The sequence below is a fragment of the Scyliorhinus torazame genome, chromosome 2 (assembly GCF_047496885.1).
Source record: "Scyliorhinus torazame isolate Kashiwa2021f chromosome 2, sScyTor2.1, whole genome shotgun sequence".
In the NCBI taxonomy this organism is placed as follows: domain Eukaryota; kingdom Metazoa; phylum Chordata; class Chondrichthyes; order Carcharhiniformes; family Scyliorhinidae; genus Scyliorhinus; species Scyliorhinus torazame.
Genome location: NC_092708.1, coordinates 173,726,214 through 173,746,347, shown reverse-complemented (window position 1 = coordinate 173,746,347; position 20,134 = coordinate 173,726,214). Strand labels below are relative to the sequence as shown.

Sequence of the window (20,134 nt, the reverse complement as noted above, 5' to 3'; positions counted from 1 at the left end):
GGAGGGTTCGGGAGAAAAAGGCCACGGGTCTGCCCGTTTGGTTAAGGATGGCCGCTAGAGCTACGTCGGATGCGTCGCTCTCGACCTGGAAGGGGAGGGACTCGTCGATGGCGCGCATCGTGGCCTTTGCGATATCCGCTTTGATGCGGCTGAAGGCCTGGCAAGCCTCTGTCGACAGAGGGAAGGTCGTGGTCTGTATTAGGGGGCGGGCCTTGTCTGTATACTGGGGGACCCACTGGGCGTAGTATGAAAAAAACCCCAGGCAGCGTTTCAGGGCTTTTGAGCAGTGCGGGAGGGGAAATTCCATGAGGGCGCGCATACGTTCAGAGTCGGTGCCTATTATCCCATTGCGCACTACGTAGCCCAGGATGGCTAGCCAGTTGGTGCTAAAAACGCACTTGTCCTCGTTGTACGTGAGGTTCAAGGCTTTAGCGGTCTGGAGGAATTTTTGGAGGTTGGCGTCGTGGTCCTGCTGATCGTGGCCGCAGATGGTTACATTGTCGAGATACGGGAACGTGGCCCGCAACCCGTGTTGATCAACCATTCGGTCCATCTCTCATTGGAAGACCGAGACCCCGTTTGTGACGCCAAATGGGACCCTTAGGAAATGGTATAATCGCCCGTCTGCCTCGAAGGCTGTGTACTTGCGGTCACTTGGGCGGATGGGGAGCTGATGGTAGGCGGACTTGAGGTCCACGGTGGAGAAGACTTTATATTGGGCAATCCGATTGACCATGTCGGATATGCGGGGGAGAGGGTACGCGTCTAGTTGTGTGTACCTGTTGATGGTCTGGCTATAGTCTATGACCATCCTTTGCTTCTCCCCTGTCTTTACTACTACCACCTGTGCTCTCCAGGGACTATTGCTGGCCTGGATTATGCCTTCCTTTAGTAGCCGCTGGACTTCGGACCGAATGAAGGTCCGGTCCTGGGCGCTGTACCGTCTGCTCCTAGTGGCGACGAGTTTGCAATCCGGGGTGAGGTTTGTAAACAAGGACGGGGGTTGCACCTTGAGGGTTGCGAGGCCGCAGATAGTGAGTGGGGGTATTGGGCCGCCGAATTTGAAGGTAAGGCTCTGTAGATTGCACTGGAATTCTTATCCCAGTAATGTGGGGGCGCAGAGTTGGGGAAGGACGTAGAGCCTGTAGTTTTTGAACTCCCTCCCTTGCACCGTTAGGGTAACTATGCAGAAGCCTTTGATCTGTACGGAGTGGGATCCTGCAGCTAGGGAAATCTTTTGTGCGCTGGGATGGGTGGTCAAAGAACAGCGTCTTACCGTGTCGGGGTGGATAAAGCTCTCCGTGCTCCCGGAGTCGACTAGGCATGGTGTCTCGTGCCCGTTTATCAGCACCGTTGTCGTCGTCGTCTGGAGTGTCCGGGGCCGAGCTTGGTCCAGCGTTATTGAAGCAAGACGTGGTTGTAGTAGTTGAGCGTCTTCTTCGAACCCCGTGGAGCCGTCGACACTGGGGTCCGTTGTTGCCGTCCAAGATGGCGTCGGGATTGAACAAAATGGCTGCCCCCATGCATCGCACATGGCTGGGGGGTCACAAGATGGCGGCGGGGGTGGACAAAATGGCCGCTCCCATGCGTCGTACAGGTCTGAGGTGGTCCAAGATGGCGGCGCCCTTCCTCCCCTCGTGCTGGCCGGGACCCAAAATGGCTGCGCCTGCGGGTCGCACATGGGGCGCTGGGGGGGTTGGGGAGCGTTAGGAACACGCAGGGCTCCCTCATCTCTGGGGACAGCGGTGGTCGGGACCCAAATTGGTAGCGCCGGCGGGTCATACGTGGGGCGCGGGGGGGGGGTTTGGGGGGCGTTAGAGCCGCGCAGAACTCCCTCTTCTCCGGGGAGAGCGGTGGTCGGGACCCAAAGTGGGAGCGCCGGCGGGTCATACATGGTGCGTGGGGGGGGGGGGGGGTTGGGGAGCGTAAGCGGCGTGCAGGGCTCCCTGTTCTCCCGGGACCGCGGTGGTCGGGACCCAGAGTGGCTGCGCCTGCGGGTCGTACATGGGGCGCAGGGGGGGTTGGGGAGCGTAAGCGGCGTGCAGGGCTCCCTGTTCTCCCGGGACAGCGGCGACCTCGCGGGACCGGCACACAACCGCGAAATGGCCCCTTTTCCCGCAGCTCTTGCAGATCGCTGCGCGAGCCGGGCAGCGCTGCCGGGGGTGTTTCGCCTGGCCGCAGAAATAGCAGCGGGCGCCCCCGGTGCGACTTGGTGTTTGGACCGCGGAAGCCTGTGGGGTGTCCGGGGGGGGGGGGGGGGTGGTGGGTTTGTCGCAACGGGTACGTACGGAGCCCAATGGGCTGCCGCGCGGTCGGGGCCGTAGGCGCGGGTATTTCGCGCGGCCATGTCTAGGGAGGCTGCTAGGGCCCGTGCCTCTGAGAGTCCTAGCGACTCTTTTTCCAGAAGTCTTTGCGGATTTGGGAGGAGTTCATACCTGCCACAAAAGCATCGCGCATTAACATGTCCGTGTGTTCATTTGCGTTCACCGATGGGCAGCTGCAGACTCGTCCCAAAATTAGTAGCGCGGCGTAGAATTCATCTATCGATTCTCCGGGACTTTGCCGTCTCATTGCGAGTTGATAGCGAGCGTAGATCTGGTTTACTGGGCGGACATAGAGACTTTTTAGTGCTGCGAACGCCGTCTGGAAATCCTCTGTGTCTTCGATGAAAGAGAAAATCTCCGTACTTAACCTCGAGTGCAGGACCTGTAGTTTTTGGTCTTCTGTGACCCGGCCGGTGGCCGTTCTGAGGTAGGCCTCAAAACAAGTCTGCCAGTGCTTGAAAGCTGCTGCCGCGTTCACTGCGTGGGGGCTGATCCTCAGGCATTCCGGGATGATCCTGAGCTCCATAGTCCTTTTTAGTCACGCTTAATAAATTGTAGCGCACAAAGACTCCGAGAGACGAATAGAGTGAAGTCGATGAGGCTTTATTAAGCGTGACTGTTTCCCCCGCAGTTCGGTAGTAGACTGTCGCAGGGGAGGACTCCAGGTACTTATACTCCGCCTTCAGGGCGGAGCTAGAGGTCAACGTCCAACCAGGACCCGGGATCTGTCAGCCAATTACATCATGGTTTCACAGTCCCACGTGACCCCTAATGCATACTACCACACCACCCCAATATAAAACATTTCTCCACAGAAAGTACGCTTCTTGCTCTTGCTGACACTTAAAAAAAAAAATCATCAAGATGTAATTTGAGTTTCAACTCAAACCCTCCCCTTCCCAGTAGAAGTGTGGACAGGGTATGATTGATCGGGTGGAGGGGGCGGGGGGGGGGGCTGTGAAGCTGTGTTCCGAGCATCGTCCTGGTCCCTGCTATCTTAACTTAATTTAGACATATGAATGAAAACCTCAAGGCAAGGGCAAAGGCTCTCTTTACAATGAAAAATCACTATCTAATTATGCCATTGGTGCTGCAATGCCAAGTCCCTGTCCAGCAATAAATTTACGCCAGGGATTGTTCCCTTGAGTCTCCAATATCCAATTCGTGCTCTCAGCCACTGTCCTGTGCAGCCTCTGGCTACTTTTGGACAAAAAACTTCCTATGATGATTTGAAAGAAGCCGCCGAGTGTAAATGGCTGAGCTTCTCCATCCCAGCTTGCAAATGGCCCCCGTTGTGCATTATGTTGTATCAAACTCCTTGCTATAAAATAGTATAAAGTCTAGCTTACCATAAACATTGGCAAGGGAAATCTCAAGGTATGAAATACGGGTATAAATTTGTAAGCATTCGGTCTTGCTGAAAGGCTTCACATTGTAGAAGTATGGATTGCAGATGGGCCATTTAACACTATTGGGTTGTACCCCTGCCCAAGGAAGCTCTTCGCAAAATTTAGCTTGTAGAATTTGGTTAGTTTAGACGGTAACTGAACCTGGAGAAACAACTGCAGCTGCAGTTGGATATATCTTATTTTTGTTATTTTTGATGGAAGGGCTGATTCTGACCTTGTGCACACAAATTCATTAGTATTGAGAGTGCTGGATTCTCATTTCAGACATGCGCGCACATGCAGACTACACGCACACTCAGCTCTATCAAAGTCCCACAATCATCTCTCTCTCACAGGCAACCACCTCTTACATACAAACATTGCTCTCTCCCACACACATGTTCACTTTAATCACGCACATACTTCTCTCACGCACACATACTCACCACCTAAAAAAGTTACCTCTCTCTCACACACATATTCACCTCCCTCACACACATCACACTCACCTCTCTCTCGCACACACATATTTCTCTCTCACATGCACATTCACTTTAATCACACACACACTCACCTATCACACACACATTCACTTTAATCACACACACACTCAATTTCTCACACACATGCTGATCTATCTCTCACACACACACACTCACCTCTCTCTCCCACACACACCTCTCTAACACATTGTGATGAATGATATCTGTATACACATGTACCTTTAATGCGTATGCCCCTTTAAGACCGGGTTTGGAACCCTGGAGGACTCCGCCTCCGGCTCCGCCCCAGTAAGCTGTATATAAGGTTACGTTCAGTAGGCAGCGTGCAGTGAGCACACTTCTCGGCAGCTGTTTGGTTCTCTGGTAATTAAAGCCTTTGTATTACCAAACTCCTCTCCTGAGTTGTAATTGAGGGTATCTCAATTTAACTACCAGACTACATCAAGATGGACAGCGGTCTAAAGCCGGAGAAGCTCAATTTGGACGCTCTGTCGCCTGAGGCCACTGAAATTTTTTAATACTGGCTCCGGTGCTTTGAGGCCTATCTGAATTCCTCAGAGACCAAAGTTGACGGACCTCGCCAGCTGAGCTTACTACATGCCCGGGTGGTCCACCGACTATCCTCCGTGATCGAGAAAGCTACGACATACGAAAAGGCGGTCGAAATCCTACAGAAGCGCTTCGTAAAGCCGATAAACGAGGTACACGCCAGACATTTGCTCTCCACCTGCTGCCAGCACTCCGAATACTTGGAGAGACTCACCGCACTCGCCAGGAACTGCGACCATAAAGAGGTGACGGCAGAAGTCCACATGAATGTACATATTCGTGATGCTTTCGTGTCCGGTATCCGATCCACATACATCTGGCAGCGGCTCCTAGAAGACGGAGCGAACGACCTCCAAGGCACGGTAACGCTCGCCTCTTCCCTGGAAGCGGCCCACCATAATCTTCGCACGTACTCCGCGGATCTTGCAAACCCCTCTCGATCCCCTCCAGACTCGCCCACGCTTCAGGCCTGCGCCGCACGGCGACCTGCTCACACCGGGGGTCCCCAATGCTATTTCTGTGGGCAAGGCAACACTCACGCCTGCGTTGCCCGGCCCGCTCCACTATCTGCGGCGAATGCGGAAAGAAGGGGCACTTCGCGAAGGTCTGTCTGGCTGGGCCCAAAGGCCAGAATCGAAAGTCTCATTGGGCCCAGAAATCGAACTCCCGGGACCACAGGCCCCGCAACGCAGCCGCACGGCGGCCAGACACGCCTACTTCTGACGCGTCATCGGCCTCATGCGAGTCACGGAGGCGGCCATCTTGGCAGCGGCCATCTTCAAAACTCAAAACGTGCGACCGATGGCGGCGGCCATTTTGCGAGTCCGATTCAACAGAGGACTCTGACTGCCCGCAACTAGGAGCGATCATGCTCGATCAATCTCGGCTGAAGCACTTGTGAAACTCAATGATGCAGGTTCAAATCATTGGCCGCGACACCCGCTTTTTGAGGGAGCACGGAGACACGGTAAGACGCTGCTCCCTGCGCATCTATCCCGCCTCCCAAACTATCGCCCTCGCATCTGGGTCTCATTCGGTCCAAATCACGGGGTATTGTGTCGCGAACCTCGCTATCGAAGGCGCCAAATACCCCCGTTTTAAACTTTATGTCCTCCCTCACCTCTGCGCCCCCCTGCTGCTCGGTCTGGACTTTCAGTGCAGCCACCGAAGCCTGACCCTGAAGTTCGGCGGACCCCTGCCCCCGCTCACGGTATGTAGCCTAGCGACACTCAAAGTTGCACCACCCGCCCTCTTCGCGAACCTCACCCCCCGAGTGTAAGCTCGTCGCCACCAGGAGTCGGCGGTACAGTGCCCAAGACATGGCTTTCATCAAGTCAGAGGTTCAGCGGCTACTAAAAGAAGGGGTCATAGAGGCTAGCAACAGCCCTTGGAGGGCACAAGTACTAGTAGTCCGCTCCGGGGAAAAACAAAGTATGGTGGTGGACTATAGCCAGACCATAAACCGCTTTACGCAACTCGATGCGTATCCACTTCCCCGCTGTGGTATTATAGGTATGACGGTACCCGAGAGGCTAAAGCACCATTGGTAGAACCTGTATGCTTGCTATTGGCTAGGGTGTATAATAGCTCCGCCCAGATAGGCGGGGTATAAGAAGCCGTGCCGCCCCAGCAGCCCTCATTCTGTACCTCAGCTGCTGGGGGAAACACCTAGTTTAGTAAAGCCTTCAGTTGGGACTACAACCTCGCTTTAGTGGTCATTGATCGTGCATCAATTTAATAAGCTAGATTTTTAAGAATCAAGCTGGAGTGTCTGCAACTTAGCCCCCACGCGGCGAACTCAACGGCAATCTTTAAGCACTGGCTGGCGTGCTTTAAAGGGTATCTCGAGACGGCTGAAAATGCACCCACGGGAGAGCAGAAACTGCACGTCCTACACTCAACGGTGAGCCCGGAGATTTACACCATCATCGAGGAAGCGGAAGACTTCGATGCAACAATTGAACTGCTAAAAGGACACTATATTCGCTCGGTAAACCAGCTCTACGCCCGGCACCTGCTTGCAACAGGACGACAAACCCTTCGGGAATCGTTGGAGGAATTCTACCGCGCACTCCTGGTGCTGGGAAGAAACTGCGGCTGCCTGCAAGTTTCGGCGAGCGAACACACGGAACTCTTAGTCCGGGACGCTTTTGTGGCAGGTATGCTTTCGTCACAAATCCGCCAGCGCCTGTTAGAGAAGGACACCCTGGGTCTCAGGGAGGCACGGGCCCTTGCAGGCTCCCTGGATGTGGCCTCCAGGAACGCCCGCGCCTATGTTTCCGACCGCGCGGCAGACCCCTGGGCAGCGTGGAACCCCGCAGCGGCCGACCCCAAGAATTCCCCCGTTCCCCCACAGGCCTGCGCTGCAAGGCAGCCTGGCAAACCCGAGGGGCCCCGCTGCTACTTTTGAGGGCAGGCCAAGCACCCTCGCCAGTGCTGCCCGGCCCGCGCATCTACCTGCAAGGGATGCAGCAAAAATGGCCATTTCGTGGGGGTATGTCAGGCCCGAGCGGTGGCCGCGGTCTCCAGCGGCAAATCCGGGCCGCCACCACAACTGCTCCACGGGCCCCCACGCTTGAGGAATGGGCGCCGCCATTTTGTGCACCCCCGGCCATGTGCGACCAATGGGAGACACTATCTTGGATGAACCCCCAGGACCCCAGCTAGGCCGACCACACACTGCCTGAACAGAATTCCCAACTACTGCGATTGGCCTCGGTGACTCTGGATCAGCCTCGACCTCGAACACTCTCAACCGCTATGACAACCGTTTTCATCAACGGGCAGGAGACGTCCTGCCTAATTGACTCTGGGGGCACGGAGAGCTTCATATACCCCAACACGGTAAGGCGCTGTTCCCTCCTCATCCACCCTATTAATCAAAAAATCTCACTGACCTCCGGTTCCCACTCAGTGGAGGTATGTAGCAAACCTCACAGTCCAGGGAAGGGAGTTCAAAAATTTCCGTCTCTACGTCCTTCCCCACCTCTGCGCGGCTACACTCCTGGGTTTAGACTGCCTGTGTAACCTTCAGTCTGACCTTCCAATTCGGCGGCCCTATACACCCCCTTACTGTCTGCGACATCGCGACCCTTAAGGTCGACCCGCCTTCCCTGTTTGCGAACCTCACTCCGGATTGCAAACCCGTTGCCACCAGGAGCAGACGCTACAGTGCCCAGGACCGGATCTTTATTAGGTCAGAGGTCCAAAGACTACTGAGGGAAGGGGTAATTGAAGCCAGTAACAGCCCCTGGAGAGCTCAAGTAGTGGTGGTAAAGACCGGGGAGAAGCACAGGATGGTCATCGACTACAGTCAGACCATCAACAGGTTTACGCAGCTGGACGCGTACCCTCTCCCTCGCATATCCGACATGGTAAACAGGATCGCGCATTATAAGGTCTTCTCCACGGTGGATCTCAAGTCCGTCTACCACCAGCTCCCCATCCGCACTAGTGACCGCAAATACACTGCCTTCGAGGCAGATGGGTGGCTCTATCACTTCTTAAGGGTTCCCTTTGGTATCACTAACGGGGTCTCGGTCTTCGAATGGTTGACCGGTACGGTTTACAGGCAACATTCCCGTATCTCGATAATGTCACCATCAGCGGCCACGACCAGCAGGACCACGACACCAACCTCCGAAAATTTCTCCAGACCGCTAAAATCCTTAACCTGACATACAATAAGGATAAATGCGTGTTTAGCACCGACCGCCTAGCCATTCTCAGCTACGTAGTGCGTAATGGAGTTATAGGCCCCGACCCTGAACGCATGCGCCCCCTTATGGAGTTCCCCCTCCCTCACTGCTCTAAGGCCCTGAAACACTCATCCACCTCTCTCACACACTCATCCACCTCTCCCTCACACACTCATCCGCCTCTCTCTCACACACTCATCCGCCCCTCCCTCACACTCATCCGCCTCTCCCTCACACACTAATCCACCTCTCCCTCACACACTCATCCACCTCTCCCTCACATACTCATCCACCTCTCTCTCGCACACTCATCTGCCTCTCCCTCACACTCATCCACCTCTCGCACACTCATCCGCCTCTCCCTCACACACTCATCCACCTCTCTCTCGCACGCTCATCCACCTCTCTCTCACACACTCATCCGCCTCTCCCTCACACACACATCCATCTCTCTCTCACACACACTCATCCACGTCTCTCTCACACACTCATCCACGTCTCTCTCACACACACCCAACTCTCTCTCTCATACACACACTCAACTCATGCACACACACCATCTCGCACACACACACATGTCTCTCTCCCACACACACACTCAGCTCTCTCACACTCCCACACTTATTTTTCTCCCACAGGCACACACCTCTTACATACATCGCTCTCTCCCACACACACACACTCACTTTATCAGACACACACACTCCTCTTTCTCATGCACAAACTTCTCTCTCACGCACACACTCACCATCTCAAAAACACATTTACTTCTCTCATATACATATTCACCTCTCTCACATACACACATTTCTCTCTCACATACACACACTCAGCACTCTCTCTCTCACACACACTTCACATTAATCACATCCAGTTACCTCTCACACACACAGACTGATCTATCTCTCACCACTCTCGCCCACACTCACCTCTCTCCCACCCACACACTCACCTCTCCCACACACACACTCACCTCTCTCACACACACTCACCTCTCCCACACACACTCACTTCTCTCACATTCACTCACCTCTCTCGCACACACTCACCTCTCTCGCACACACTCACCTCTCTCGCACACACTCACCGCTCTCGCACACACTCACCTCTCTCGCACACACTCACCACTCTCACACACACTCACCGCTCTCACACACACTCACTGCTCTCACACACTCACCTCTCTCGCACACACTCACCGCTCTCACACACACTTACCTCTCTCGCACACACTCACCGCTCTCACACACACTCACCGCTCTCACACACACTCACCGCTCTCACACACACTCACCTCTCTCGCACACACTCACCGCTCTCACACACACTCACCTCTCTCGCACACACTCACCGCTCTCACACACACTCACCTCTCTCTCACACACACACACACACGCATCTCTCACACTCAACTCACAGCAGATGTCATTAGATTACCTACAATACCAGGAGTTTTCTCCAATGTTTACCAGCTTACAAAACAAGTTACCTTAATGTTGGCATCTTGTGAATCTTGTTAAACATCCGATCTAATCGTTTTAAGATTAGGATGAGGGCTGGCCGTACAGCTTCTGTAGTCCAATCGGTGATTGGAAGCATTTCCATGATGTATCTCCGAAGCCCAGAACTCTCCATTGTTTGCGTGTCGTACGGTGCAAGTTTTAGGAGGGAATGTGCAATTTCTGCCAATCTAAAGTAAAACAACAAATGTTAAATTTCTTAGAGAGCTACAAAACACTATAACCACAGATTCTAAAGACTATTTCAATGACAGGAAAGTAAATTTGATTTTGTCCTCAAACTGCACTGAGAAAGTGCACAGACCTGCAAAGAAGACATCAGTGGGGAAACTGATACCATTACCAAGATCTATTTTGCTGTCTCCATTTAATTACTGACCGAGGAATGATCTGGCTCTGTTTATACACTATAATGGAGACAATGAAATAAGATTCAGAGGGACAGCAAGATCTGAAATAGGGGCACGTAACTTCCTCAGAGTGACAATCTCCGTCGAATCACCACTCTCGAAGGACTTACCCACGCTGATATTCCAAAGCCCCTGTCTTGCCCAACCTTCCTCACTCAAGCTAGGTGAGACAGGAGCTCCAGGTTGCATTGGCAAAGAGTAACTGGGGTGCAGGGAAGAAAGGATGGCCCCCTTTTTACGGTACTAGCTGCCATACAGAGGAGATTTGAAGGAACAAAAGGTAAGTGGTTCAGACAACGGGGAAGGGGATTGGACGGGAGGGAAGGGGACTGCCCAGGGGGGTGTCAGAGATCAGACCATATCGCACCGAAAGGGTTCAGTCAGGATGGCTTGAGGTAAGGGAAGGGGGGGGGGCAGTCAGGAGGGTTTGGATTGGGTCGGGGTGGTGTGTTCCATGTGTGGTAAACCACTGTTGCACCTCTATTAGGTGATGTACGGTAGGACCTGTACTACAGGTACATTGGTAGTCCCTGCCTGCTGGCTCCGCCCAGTAGGCAGAGTATAAATGTGTGTCCTCCATGCTGCAGCCATTTTGCCAGCTGCTGTGGGAGGCCACACATCTTAGAGCAATAAAGCCTCAGTTGTATTCAACTCTCGTCTTTGTGCAATTGATCGTGCCTCAATTTATTGCTCTAAGATTTTCAAAAGTTGGACCTCCGTATCAAACCGGATCGCCTGCAGCTGGATCCGCATTCAAGCGACGCCAAAAATGACTTTCAACACTGGCTAGCTTGCTTCGAGGCGTACATCAACTCGGCGCCAGCCCTGTCTCGGAGGCTCAGAAGATACAGATCCTGGACTCAAGGTTGAGCTCCAGCATCTTTCCGCTAATCCAGGACGCCCCGAACTACGCCGAAGCCATGACGCTTCTCAAGAATTACGCACAGAAGACGAACACGCTCTTCGCCAGGCACGTACTCGCCACTCGCTCCCAACTCCCTGGTGAGTCCATAGAAGACTTCTGGCGGGCCCTAAACCCACTCGTCCGGGACTGTGACTGTCAGGCCATAACCGCCACTGAACATTCAAACCTCCTTATGTGGGACGCGTTTGTTACGTGGATTGGGTCAGATCTCATACGCCAGCGACTGTTAGAGTGCGCCACGCTCGACCTAGCGGAGACAAAGAAACTAGCGCTCTCCATGACGTCGCCTCACACAACGTTCAGGCCTACGCCCCCAGCCGCGCGGCCCACCCCTCCCATGCATCGTGGACTACAGCCAGACCATCAATCGGTACATGCAGCTCGACACGTACCCCCTCCCACGCTTATCTGATATGGTCAATCAGATTGCACAGTGCCGGGTCTTCTCAATTATAGACCTCAAATCCGCCTACCACCGGCACCCCATTCGTAAATCGGACTGTCCATACACTGCCTTCGAGGCAGACGCCCGCCTCTATCACTGCTTCAGGGTTCCTTTCGGCGTCACCAACGGGGTCTCGGTCTTCCAAAGGGAGATGGACCAAATGGTCGACTGGTACGGTTTTCGGGCCACCTATCCGTACCTCGACAACGTCACCATCTGCGGCCATGATCAGCAGGACCACGACGCCAACCGTGCCAAATTTCTTCACACCGCCACTCTCCTAAACTTCACCGACAACAAGGAGAAGTGCGTGTTTAGCACGACCCGCTTAGTCATCCTCGACTATGTGGTCCAAAACAGAGTTCTGGGGCCCGATCCCGACCGCCTGCGCCCCCTCATGGAGCTCCCCCTCCCCCACTGCCCCAAGGCCCTCAAACGCTGCCTGGGGTTCTTTTCGTACTACGCGCAGTGGGTCCCAAACTATGCGGACAAGGCCCGCTCACTCATACAGTCCACCCATTTTCCCCGGATGGCCGAGGCACAACAGGCCTTTGCCCATATCAGAGCCGATATCGCCAAGGCTGGCATGCACGCAGTAGAGACACTGCCCTTTCAAGTAGAGAGCGACGCATCAGACTTCGCCCTAGCCGCCACCCTCAATCAGGCAGGCAGACCCGTGGCATTCTTTTCCTGCACCCTTCATGCCTCAGAAATTCGGCACTCATCCATCGAAAAAGAGGCCCAAACTATCGTTGAAGCTGTGTGGCATTGGAGGCATTACGTGGCCGGCAGGAGATTCACTCTCCTCAATGACCAACGGTCGGTAGCCTTCATGTTCAATAACACACAGCGGGGCAAATTCAAGAATGATAAGATCTTGCGGTGGAGGATCGAGCTCTCCACCTGCAATTACGAGATTTTGTATCGCCCCGGCAAGCTCAACGAGCCTCCAGATGCCCTATCCCGAGGTACATGTGCCAGCGCACAGGTAGACTGACTCCGGACCCTGCACGACAGTCTTTGTCACCCGGGAGTCACATGGGTTGTACCATTTCATAAAGGCCCGCAATCTGCCTTACTCATCGGGGAAGTACAGACAATCACCAGGGACTGCCAGGTCTGTGCGGTGTGCAAGCCGCACTTCTACCGAACGGATCGTGCGCGCTTGAAGGCCTCCCGCCCCTTTGAGTGCGTCAGTGTGGATTTCAAAGGGCCCCTCCCCTCCACCGACCGTAACACTTATTTTCTCAGTGTGGTCGATGAGTACTCCAGATTCCCCTTCGCCATCCCATGCCCCGATATGACATCTGCCACCGTCATCAAAGCCCTCAACACAATCTTCGTTCTGTTCGGCTTCCCCGCCTACATCCACAGTGACAGGGGATCCTCATTCATGAGTGATGAGCTGCGTCAGTTTCTGCTCAGTAGGGGTATCGCCTCCAGCAGAATGACAAGCTACAACCCCCGGGGAAACGGACAGGTAGAGAGGGAGAATGGGACGGTATGGAGGGCCGTCCAACTGGCCCTACGGTCCAGGAACCTCCCGGCCTCCCGCTGGCAGGAGGTCCTCCCTGATGCACTACACTCCATTCGGTCACTATTGTGCACCGCCACTAACAACACACCTCATGAACGTCTTTTTGCCTTCCCCAGGAAGTCAACATCCGGGGTGTCGTTCCCGACTTGGCTCGCAGCTCCAGGACTGTCCTGCTCCGTAGGCACGTCCGACCCCACAACGCGGACCCGTTGGTGGAAAGGGTGCAAATACTCCATGCAAACCCCCAGTATACCTACGTTGCGTACCCCGACGGCCGCTAGAATACTGTCTCCCTCAGGGACCTGGCACCAGCAGGTCACACACACACACACACCCCCGGCCCGGCACCACCCTCTCCTTCCCCAGCGCTCCCAGCAGCAACCCCCCCGGGACCATCCGTCCTTCCCCTGCCCACGCTCAATGATGAAGAGGATTTTGGCACGCTCCTGGAGGCTCCGGACACCACTACGTCGCTCTCAGCGGCACATCAAGGTCCCGGACCGGTTAAACCTCTAACTGGTCCACTGGACTTCAAAATTCATTTTTTCCCCAAAAGTTGTATATGTAACTGTAAAAAGAAAACCATTGTTGTATACAGTTCTCCACCACCCCCGCCGGGCTCAAATTTAACAGGGGGTGAATGAGGTAAACCACTGTTGCACTTCTGTTAGGTGATTTATGGTAGGACCTGTACTACAGGTACATTGGTAGTCCCTGCCTGCTGGCTCCGCCCAGTAGGCGGAGTATAAATTTGTGCGCTCCCTATACAACAGCCATTTCGCCAGCTGCTGTAGGAGACCACACATCTTAGAGCAATAAAGCCTCAGTTGTATTCAACTCTCTTCTTTGTGCAATTGATCGTGCCTCACCGTGCAAGGCTGGGTTTGGATTTTTTAAACAGTTACTCTGGAGTTAAAAGTGGTTTTTCTTCCTCTAACTCATTCAGAGTAACTATCAGGGCAAAACGGGCAGAACCATCCGAAGTTAGAGATTTAAATCCCATCTGTCCGCTGGTTCCCAGCCCAGTGCAATTGTCCAGAAGAAATTAGCACTTCTGGGAAATTGCCAGGTAAACTATAATTGGTAACTTCCTAGAAGGATTCCCAGTCCGTCATTGGGGTGCTCCCTAAATGCGATGCTGGGGAACCAGGATTTTATGGGCCAGGACACTTGGTACGCAATGTAATGCAGCAAAGTGAGGAAAGGTGTCACCTGCACCACTATTAAACAGTGCTTACATAGCAATAATCCCGCTCGGGGTGGTCAATTTGGGTTCTGTCAGGGCCACTCGGGTCCTGACAAACATAGACAAAAACGTTGAACTGAAGAGGGAGGTGAGAGTGACTACCGTTGACATGAAGGCAGCTTTTGACCAAATGTGGCTTCAAGAAGCCCTGGTAAATTGAAATCAATGGAACCAGGGGGAAAACTCTCCAGTGGTTGGGAGTCATAGCCAGCACAAAAATCAAGATGGCTGTGGTGGTTAGAGGCCATGAACCTCCCTTTAACTGAAGTTCGGAAGTGTTGATTTTAAATAATGATTGCACAAAGTTCAATACCTTTTGCAGCTCCTCAGATCCTGAAGTAGTCTGTTCCCATATGCAGCAAGACCGGGACAGCATTCGGGCTTGAACTGACAAGTGGCAAGTAACATTGGCGTCACACAAGTGCCAGGCAATGACCATCTCCAACAAGAGAGAATCAAACCATCGCCTCTTGACATTCAATTGCATTACCATCGCTAAATCCTCCACTATCAACATCCTGGGGCTAACCACTGATCTGAATTGGTCTAGCCATGTAAATATTGTGGCTGCAAGAGGTCAGAGGTTGGGAATTCTGCAGCGAGTAATTCAATTCCTGATTCCCCAACCCTGCCCACAATTTACAAGGCACAAGTCAGGAGTGTGATGGGATACTCTACACTTGCCTGCATAATTAGAGCCCCATTCACCTACTTAAACAGTCACTTCCTCCACCATTGATGCACAGTTGCAGGAGCGTTTACGATGAACAAAATGTACTGCAGCAACTTACCAAGGCTCTTTCAACAGCACCCTTCAAATCCATAGCTTGTACCATGTAGGTACAAGTTAAGGGCAGCAAATACATGGAAACACCATCATCTGCAATTTTACTTCCAAGTCACATACCATCCTGGCTTGGAACTATATTGCTGATCTTTCATTGGCACGAGATCAAAATTCTGTAACTGCTTCCCCAAGGCTCTGTGGGTGTACCAGCACCGATGGACAGCTGCAATTCAAGAATTAAGCTGGCTCCCTACCACCTTCTCAAGGACAAGTAGGCATGGGCAACACATGCTGGCATTGCCAATGATGCCCACTTGCAGTACAGCTGAAAGATTGAGATTTACAGCAACCCTGCAATTCTGGCAATAGCTTTCAGAATTTAGACATCTGATGATTACTGGAGATGTGCCATTCTAATGTACTCCAAGTTCAATCTACCTCTTCAAGGGGTGTTATTTTCAATTTCCAGTATTTTGCGTGGAATGGTGTGGCTTCATAGAGAAGGTTAAGAGACTGAATCCATAACTGTGATGCTGATCTCCTTCTCTATGTTGTACCTTTCTTCCACAGGTTGCACATTAAGGACAGAGGGAATGTCTGCAAAATTCTGAGTGAATACTTCATTCTGTCATCGTTGTATATTTACAGAAATAACTTTACTAAGATCGGAGCTGATTAGAAATCAAAAGATTAAGACAATTACACTTACATGTCTTTTTTTTAACCTTCTGAACGGATGTTAGGTAGATAAACTAAACCTTACTGAAGTACCTGTGCAGAGTAACTGCATCAAAGTATCTCTTGTCCAAGAGCAAATTCTTCTCCCATTCCTTTTCCAAAGCAGCAAAGGAATCGCCGATGGAAAGCATCCTGACAAATATTTAACCTTAAGGCAGTATTGCAGATTTTAAGGTACACATTTTCATACTAAGATGTTATCATTGGCATTCTTCTATCTATGTAGGATGATAGACATGCAGCAAATTAAATCCATTGGGGATGGGGTCGTTGCCACATGATGCACTTTTGCTGAGGCTGAAGAGACCAATCTGTGAGAGGAAGATTTTACCACAAGTCACACATATGAAGTGGTTATCAGGCGTCACTTTGGGTTGCTGTTATCGATTGCCAAACTGAGAAGCCTGTAATTGTCATGGTGCTACTTGTTGGGCCCAATGGTGATGTCGCTACTTCGTCCCCGCCCCGCCGTCATCGGTTATGTCTCCCAGGTGTAAAAGCTGATGTTTGAAACCTTCATGCGACACTTGCAAGCATCTTTGAAGCATAGCTTTGAGCATTCTGCTGATCTTCCGGCTCCAGATTGTTGCTCTCTTTGGTTGGCCCTGAATATGGCGGTCAATATGGTCGCCTTCCTTAATCCTAATTATGTTTGCTCTAGAGTCGCCAGGTATCTTTCGATACCGCCACAAGGTTCAAACCCGAATACTGATCAAAGAGCCAATATACCAGTTAGGTAGTTCAAAGTCAATACTATTTATTTACACACACAGTAATATCTACTCATGCACAAAATACTACAGACTAAACTATCACTCCTGCTAAAGCCTATACTTAGCTTTGGGTGCCCACTCAGTCAGAGGAACAATGGCCGTTGTTCGGATCTGAGGCTGCTGGGGTCGAAGTGGTGTTGGGGAACAGCTAAGGTCATCCATCTGGTAGTGAGCGTTGACCTTGGACTTACTTGCTTCTGGTGCAGCTGGTGGACGGGTCTCTCCGATGTGAGAGCCAAGTCCAAGAGAGCGATTCTCTCTCGGGGCCTTCTTCTTATACCCGAAGGGGCTTCGCGTGCTTTTGGGCGGGCCTTGAACTTGGCCCCAATTAATTGGGCCGTTTCTTGATCACTGGTATTGATCTTGACCAATAAAGGGGTGGGTGCCCTGATGGCTGGGCCTGTCCTAGGTGGCCGTTGGCCTTGCTTTGTGTATGCTTTTAGTTTGGGGAACTGGCGCCGTGAGGTCTGGGGCCAGATCGGTTACTTAAGTATCTTCCTTTGTTCCCAGAGATGGGCCATCCATATGCTAATAGGCCTACAGTTTCAGTCTTATCTGGGAGCTGCGGCTCCAATATGCAGAAAGGCTCTGTGCCTGCTTGCTTTCTCAACATTGTCCATTTTTCCCTGCAATCTTTGCAAATGTCCATTTTCTATTCTGGAAGTGGCCATCCTAGATGGCTACAAGGTACGTAACCTGATGTATGATGTACGACCATCTTCCATCCTGTGAATCTGCTCAAGCCAATGAAGCTGCCTCCGCTTGCTGAGTGCCAACAAAGCTCCTATTAGATTTCCGGAATGCGCAATACTAACCAGAATATTAGGATGGCAAGTTTTAAATCAGTGGTATATACCCTTTAATGCAGAACTATACCTCATATGTGACTTCACATCAAGTAGTTCAAGAGCGGTAACCCTTGGTTCCCCAGCCATATTCTGGAGAATCTTCAACCTGGGACCAGAGTGCTTGAAGAATTCAGTGCAAATATTTAGGAGTGACTCCCGAGGCCTGCGGAATTCTTCTCTTGCCATACGTTCATCCAGTTCTTCAGTTGGAAGACTCTGGCCCTCTTCTAACAAATGAAGGTTATCTCTGCAGAAAAACAACAATATCCTTTTATTATAAAGTAAAATGAAGTCTCTCAACATCATCTGCGATTATAAACAATTTTCAACCAACTAACGAGTGACTTGGAAGGCTAAAATCTTGCAATTTTCCACTCTGCACCATCATGGGAGCACCATCATTGCAATGGCCACAATGGATCAAGAAGGCTCACCACCTTCTCAGGACAATAGGTTAGGCCTATCCAGAGTCACACTAATGGGGGTGCTAAGCTGTTTTTTCTCCACAGAACGGCTGGCATGGAGAAACTGAAGTTAGGTCACTGGTCAATGTCAAGTAATTTCAAATGATGTGCTTTTATATTACTTCCTCTGCTCTAGTTTAAAGGTGTCACCTCCATGCACCGTTCTGCCTTATAAATGACAAAAATGCAAGTTGCAGTTGCCTAGGTGTTTATAATACCAGTTCATCCTGATTAATTAAAGGTCTGTCAGAGATCTGTTCACAGGGCAGGATAGAGCATAACAGACATACATGCAGAAGGTAGGTACGAGAATTTGTCACTGTTCACATATACAATGCATGGACAAGGACTTTGCATCATAATTATAAGTCTGGTAAATCCCCAGGACATGATGGTTCGCATGTCAAGGTTTTAAATGAAGTTTGTGAGTAAATTACAGATGTTTTAACCATAATCACTTAAATCTCCCTCAATTTGGTAATTGTCCTTTTAGATTGGAAAATTGCAAATGTACTTTGTAAGGGAGATGAGAGGGAAAAACCAGGGGCTGAATTTTCAGGATGGTGAGTGTTCAGCACTCATCACCCTAAGGGTTGGCAGAGAACGCACCCCTGCTGACTCCGACAGGCCCACTGCCAGTTCATGCTCAGTTGAGCTCTGATTGGCAGTAGGCAGGTCTTCCATCCGCAGTTGGACCAAAGTCCTGCCTTGGAGAACTGTCCGCATTAAGAAGACGTTGAGGATGGTGAAAGGCTTCAAACAAAGTGTGGCAATTTACTGGAAGGAGGTTTTTAGGATAATCTCTAAAGTGGTGCACGTGAAACTGGACCCGGGCCCTTGGGAGGCTACATTCGGGGTGTCGGACCAGCCAGGGTTGGAAACAGGTGCGGAGGGTTTATCGCCCGAAGGCGGATCCTGTTGGGATGGAGAGCAACCTCTCCACCCTGTGCCCTGGCGTGGCTGGGGGACCTGTTGGAATTCTTAACTCTTGAGAAGGTTAAGTTTGAACTGACGGGACGGATGGAGGGGTTCTACAATTCATGGGCGCTATTCATTATGCACTTTCAAGAATTGGATAACATCGAACATTAGGGGTGGGTAGGTGGAAGGGAGGGTTGGGGGGAGGGGAACTGTAAGTGTTAATGGTGACTATGGACGATTCCTGATTCCTTTTTGTTTTTGTTTATGTTAACATGCGGGCTGCTATTTGGGGGTTTGGTGGGAGGATGGGATTGTTGTTGTTGATATGGGGACTGACATTGTATTCGTTACTGCGTATTGTTTTGTTTGTGGGTGTAAATTTGGGAGAAAATGTGAAAAAGAATAAAAATATTTTTTGAAAAAATAAGGCAAATTAGTAGAATGATCAAAATTATCATTTACTATTTGGTCCGCTGTCTCTATATAGCATGTCAAAAAGGAATGGGTAAGAATTATCACAGGTTCTTCCTGACCTTATATTGGCTGCTCCAGGCATGGCATGGTTGGCTGTTGGAGCTCCTCTGTGACCTTGGTCGGACCTGCTCACTTGCGGAGCAGTCATTGGTCTGTACCGAAGTGCATGAGAAAAAAAACATACAAATTCAAATAAAGTTTCCTTTATCATCAAATTTTGTGGCATCATTTGATCGCGACAGTGACAAAGATTAAAACAGATGCTGATTTACAAAAAATGTATTATTAATTTCCTCTGATCAATTCGAGAATAGTTTCATGCATTACGTTTTATTTAATGAAGTATACAGCAACATATTAATTAATAATCGCTTATTGTCACAAGTAGGCTTCAATGAAGTTACTGCCTGTCCCGCCGGCGTGGATTAAACCACCTTTTGAACGACGGGACAAGGCGGCGTGGGCGGGCTCCGGGGTCCTGGGGGGGGCGCGGGGCGATCTGGCCCCGGGGGGTGCCCCCACGCTGGCCTGGCCCACGATCGGGGCCCACCGATACGCGGGAGGGCCTGTGCCGTGGGGGCACT

General features: G+C 51.5%; 1 protein-coding gene across 5 annotated transcripts in view; it reads right to left on the bottom strand.

The window, feature by feature from the left end:
- The window catches only part of unc80 (unc-80 homolog (C. elegans)), a 599,468-nt gene that overhangs the window by 116,303 nt on the left and 463,031 nt on the right, over positions 1 to 20,134 (bottom strand). For all 5 annotated transcript variants that reach the window (XM_072480367.1, XM_072480341.1, XM_072480351.1 and 2 more), the window contains 3 exons: positions 19,610 to 19,702; positions 17,720 to 17,938; positions 9,952 to 10,152 (listed from right to left, as the gene is read on the bottom strand). In XM_072480367.1, coding sequence (XP_072336468.1) covers positions 9,952 to 10,152; positions 17,720 to 17,938; positions 19,610 to 19,702 — 513 coding nt within the window. The remainder of the gene's footprint in view (positions 1 to 9,951; positions 10,153 to 17,719; positions 17,939 to 19,609; positions 19,703 to 20,134) is intronic.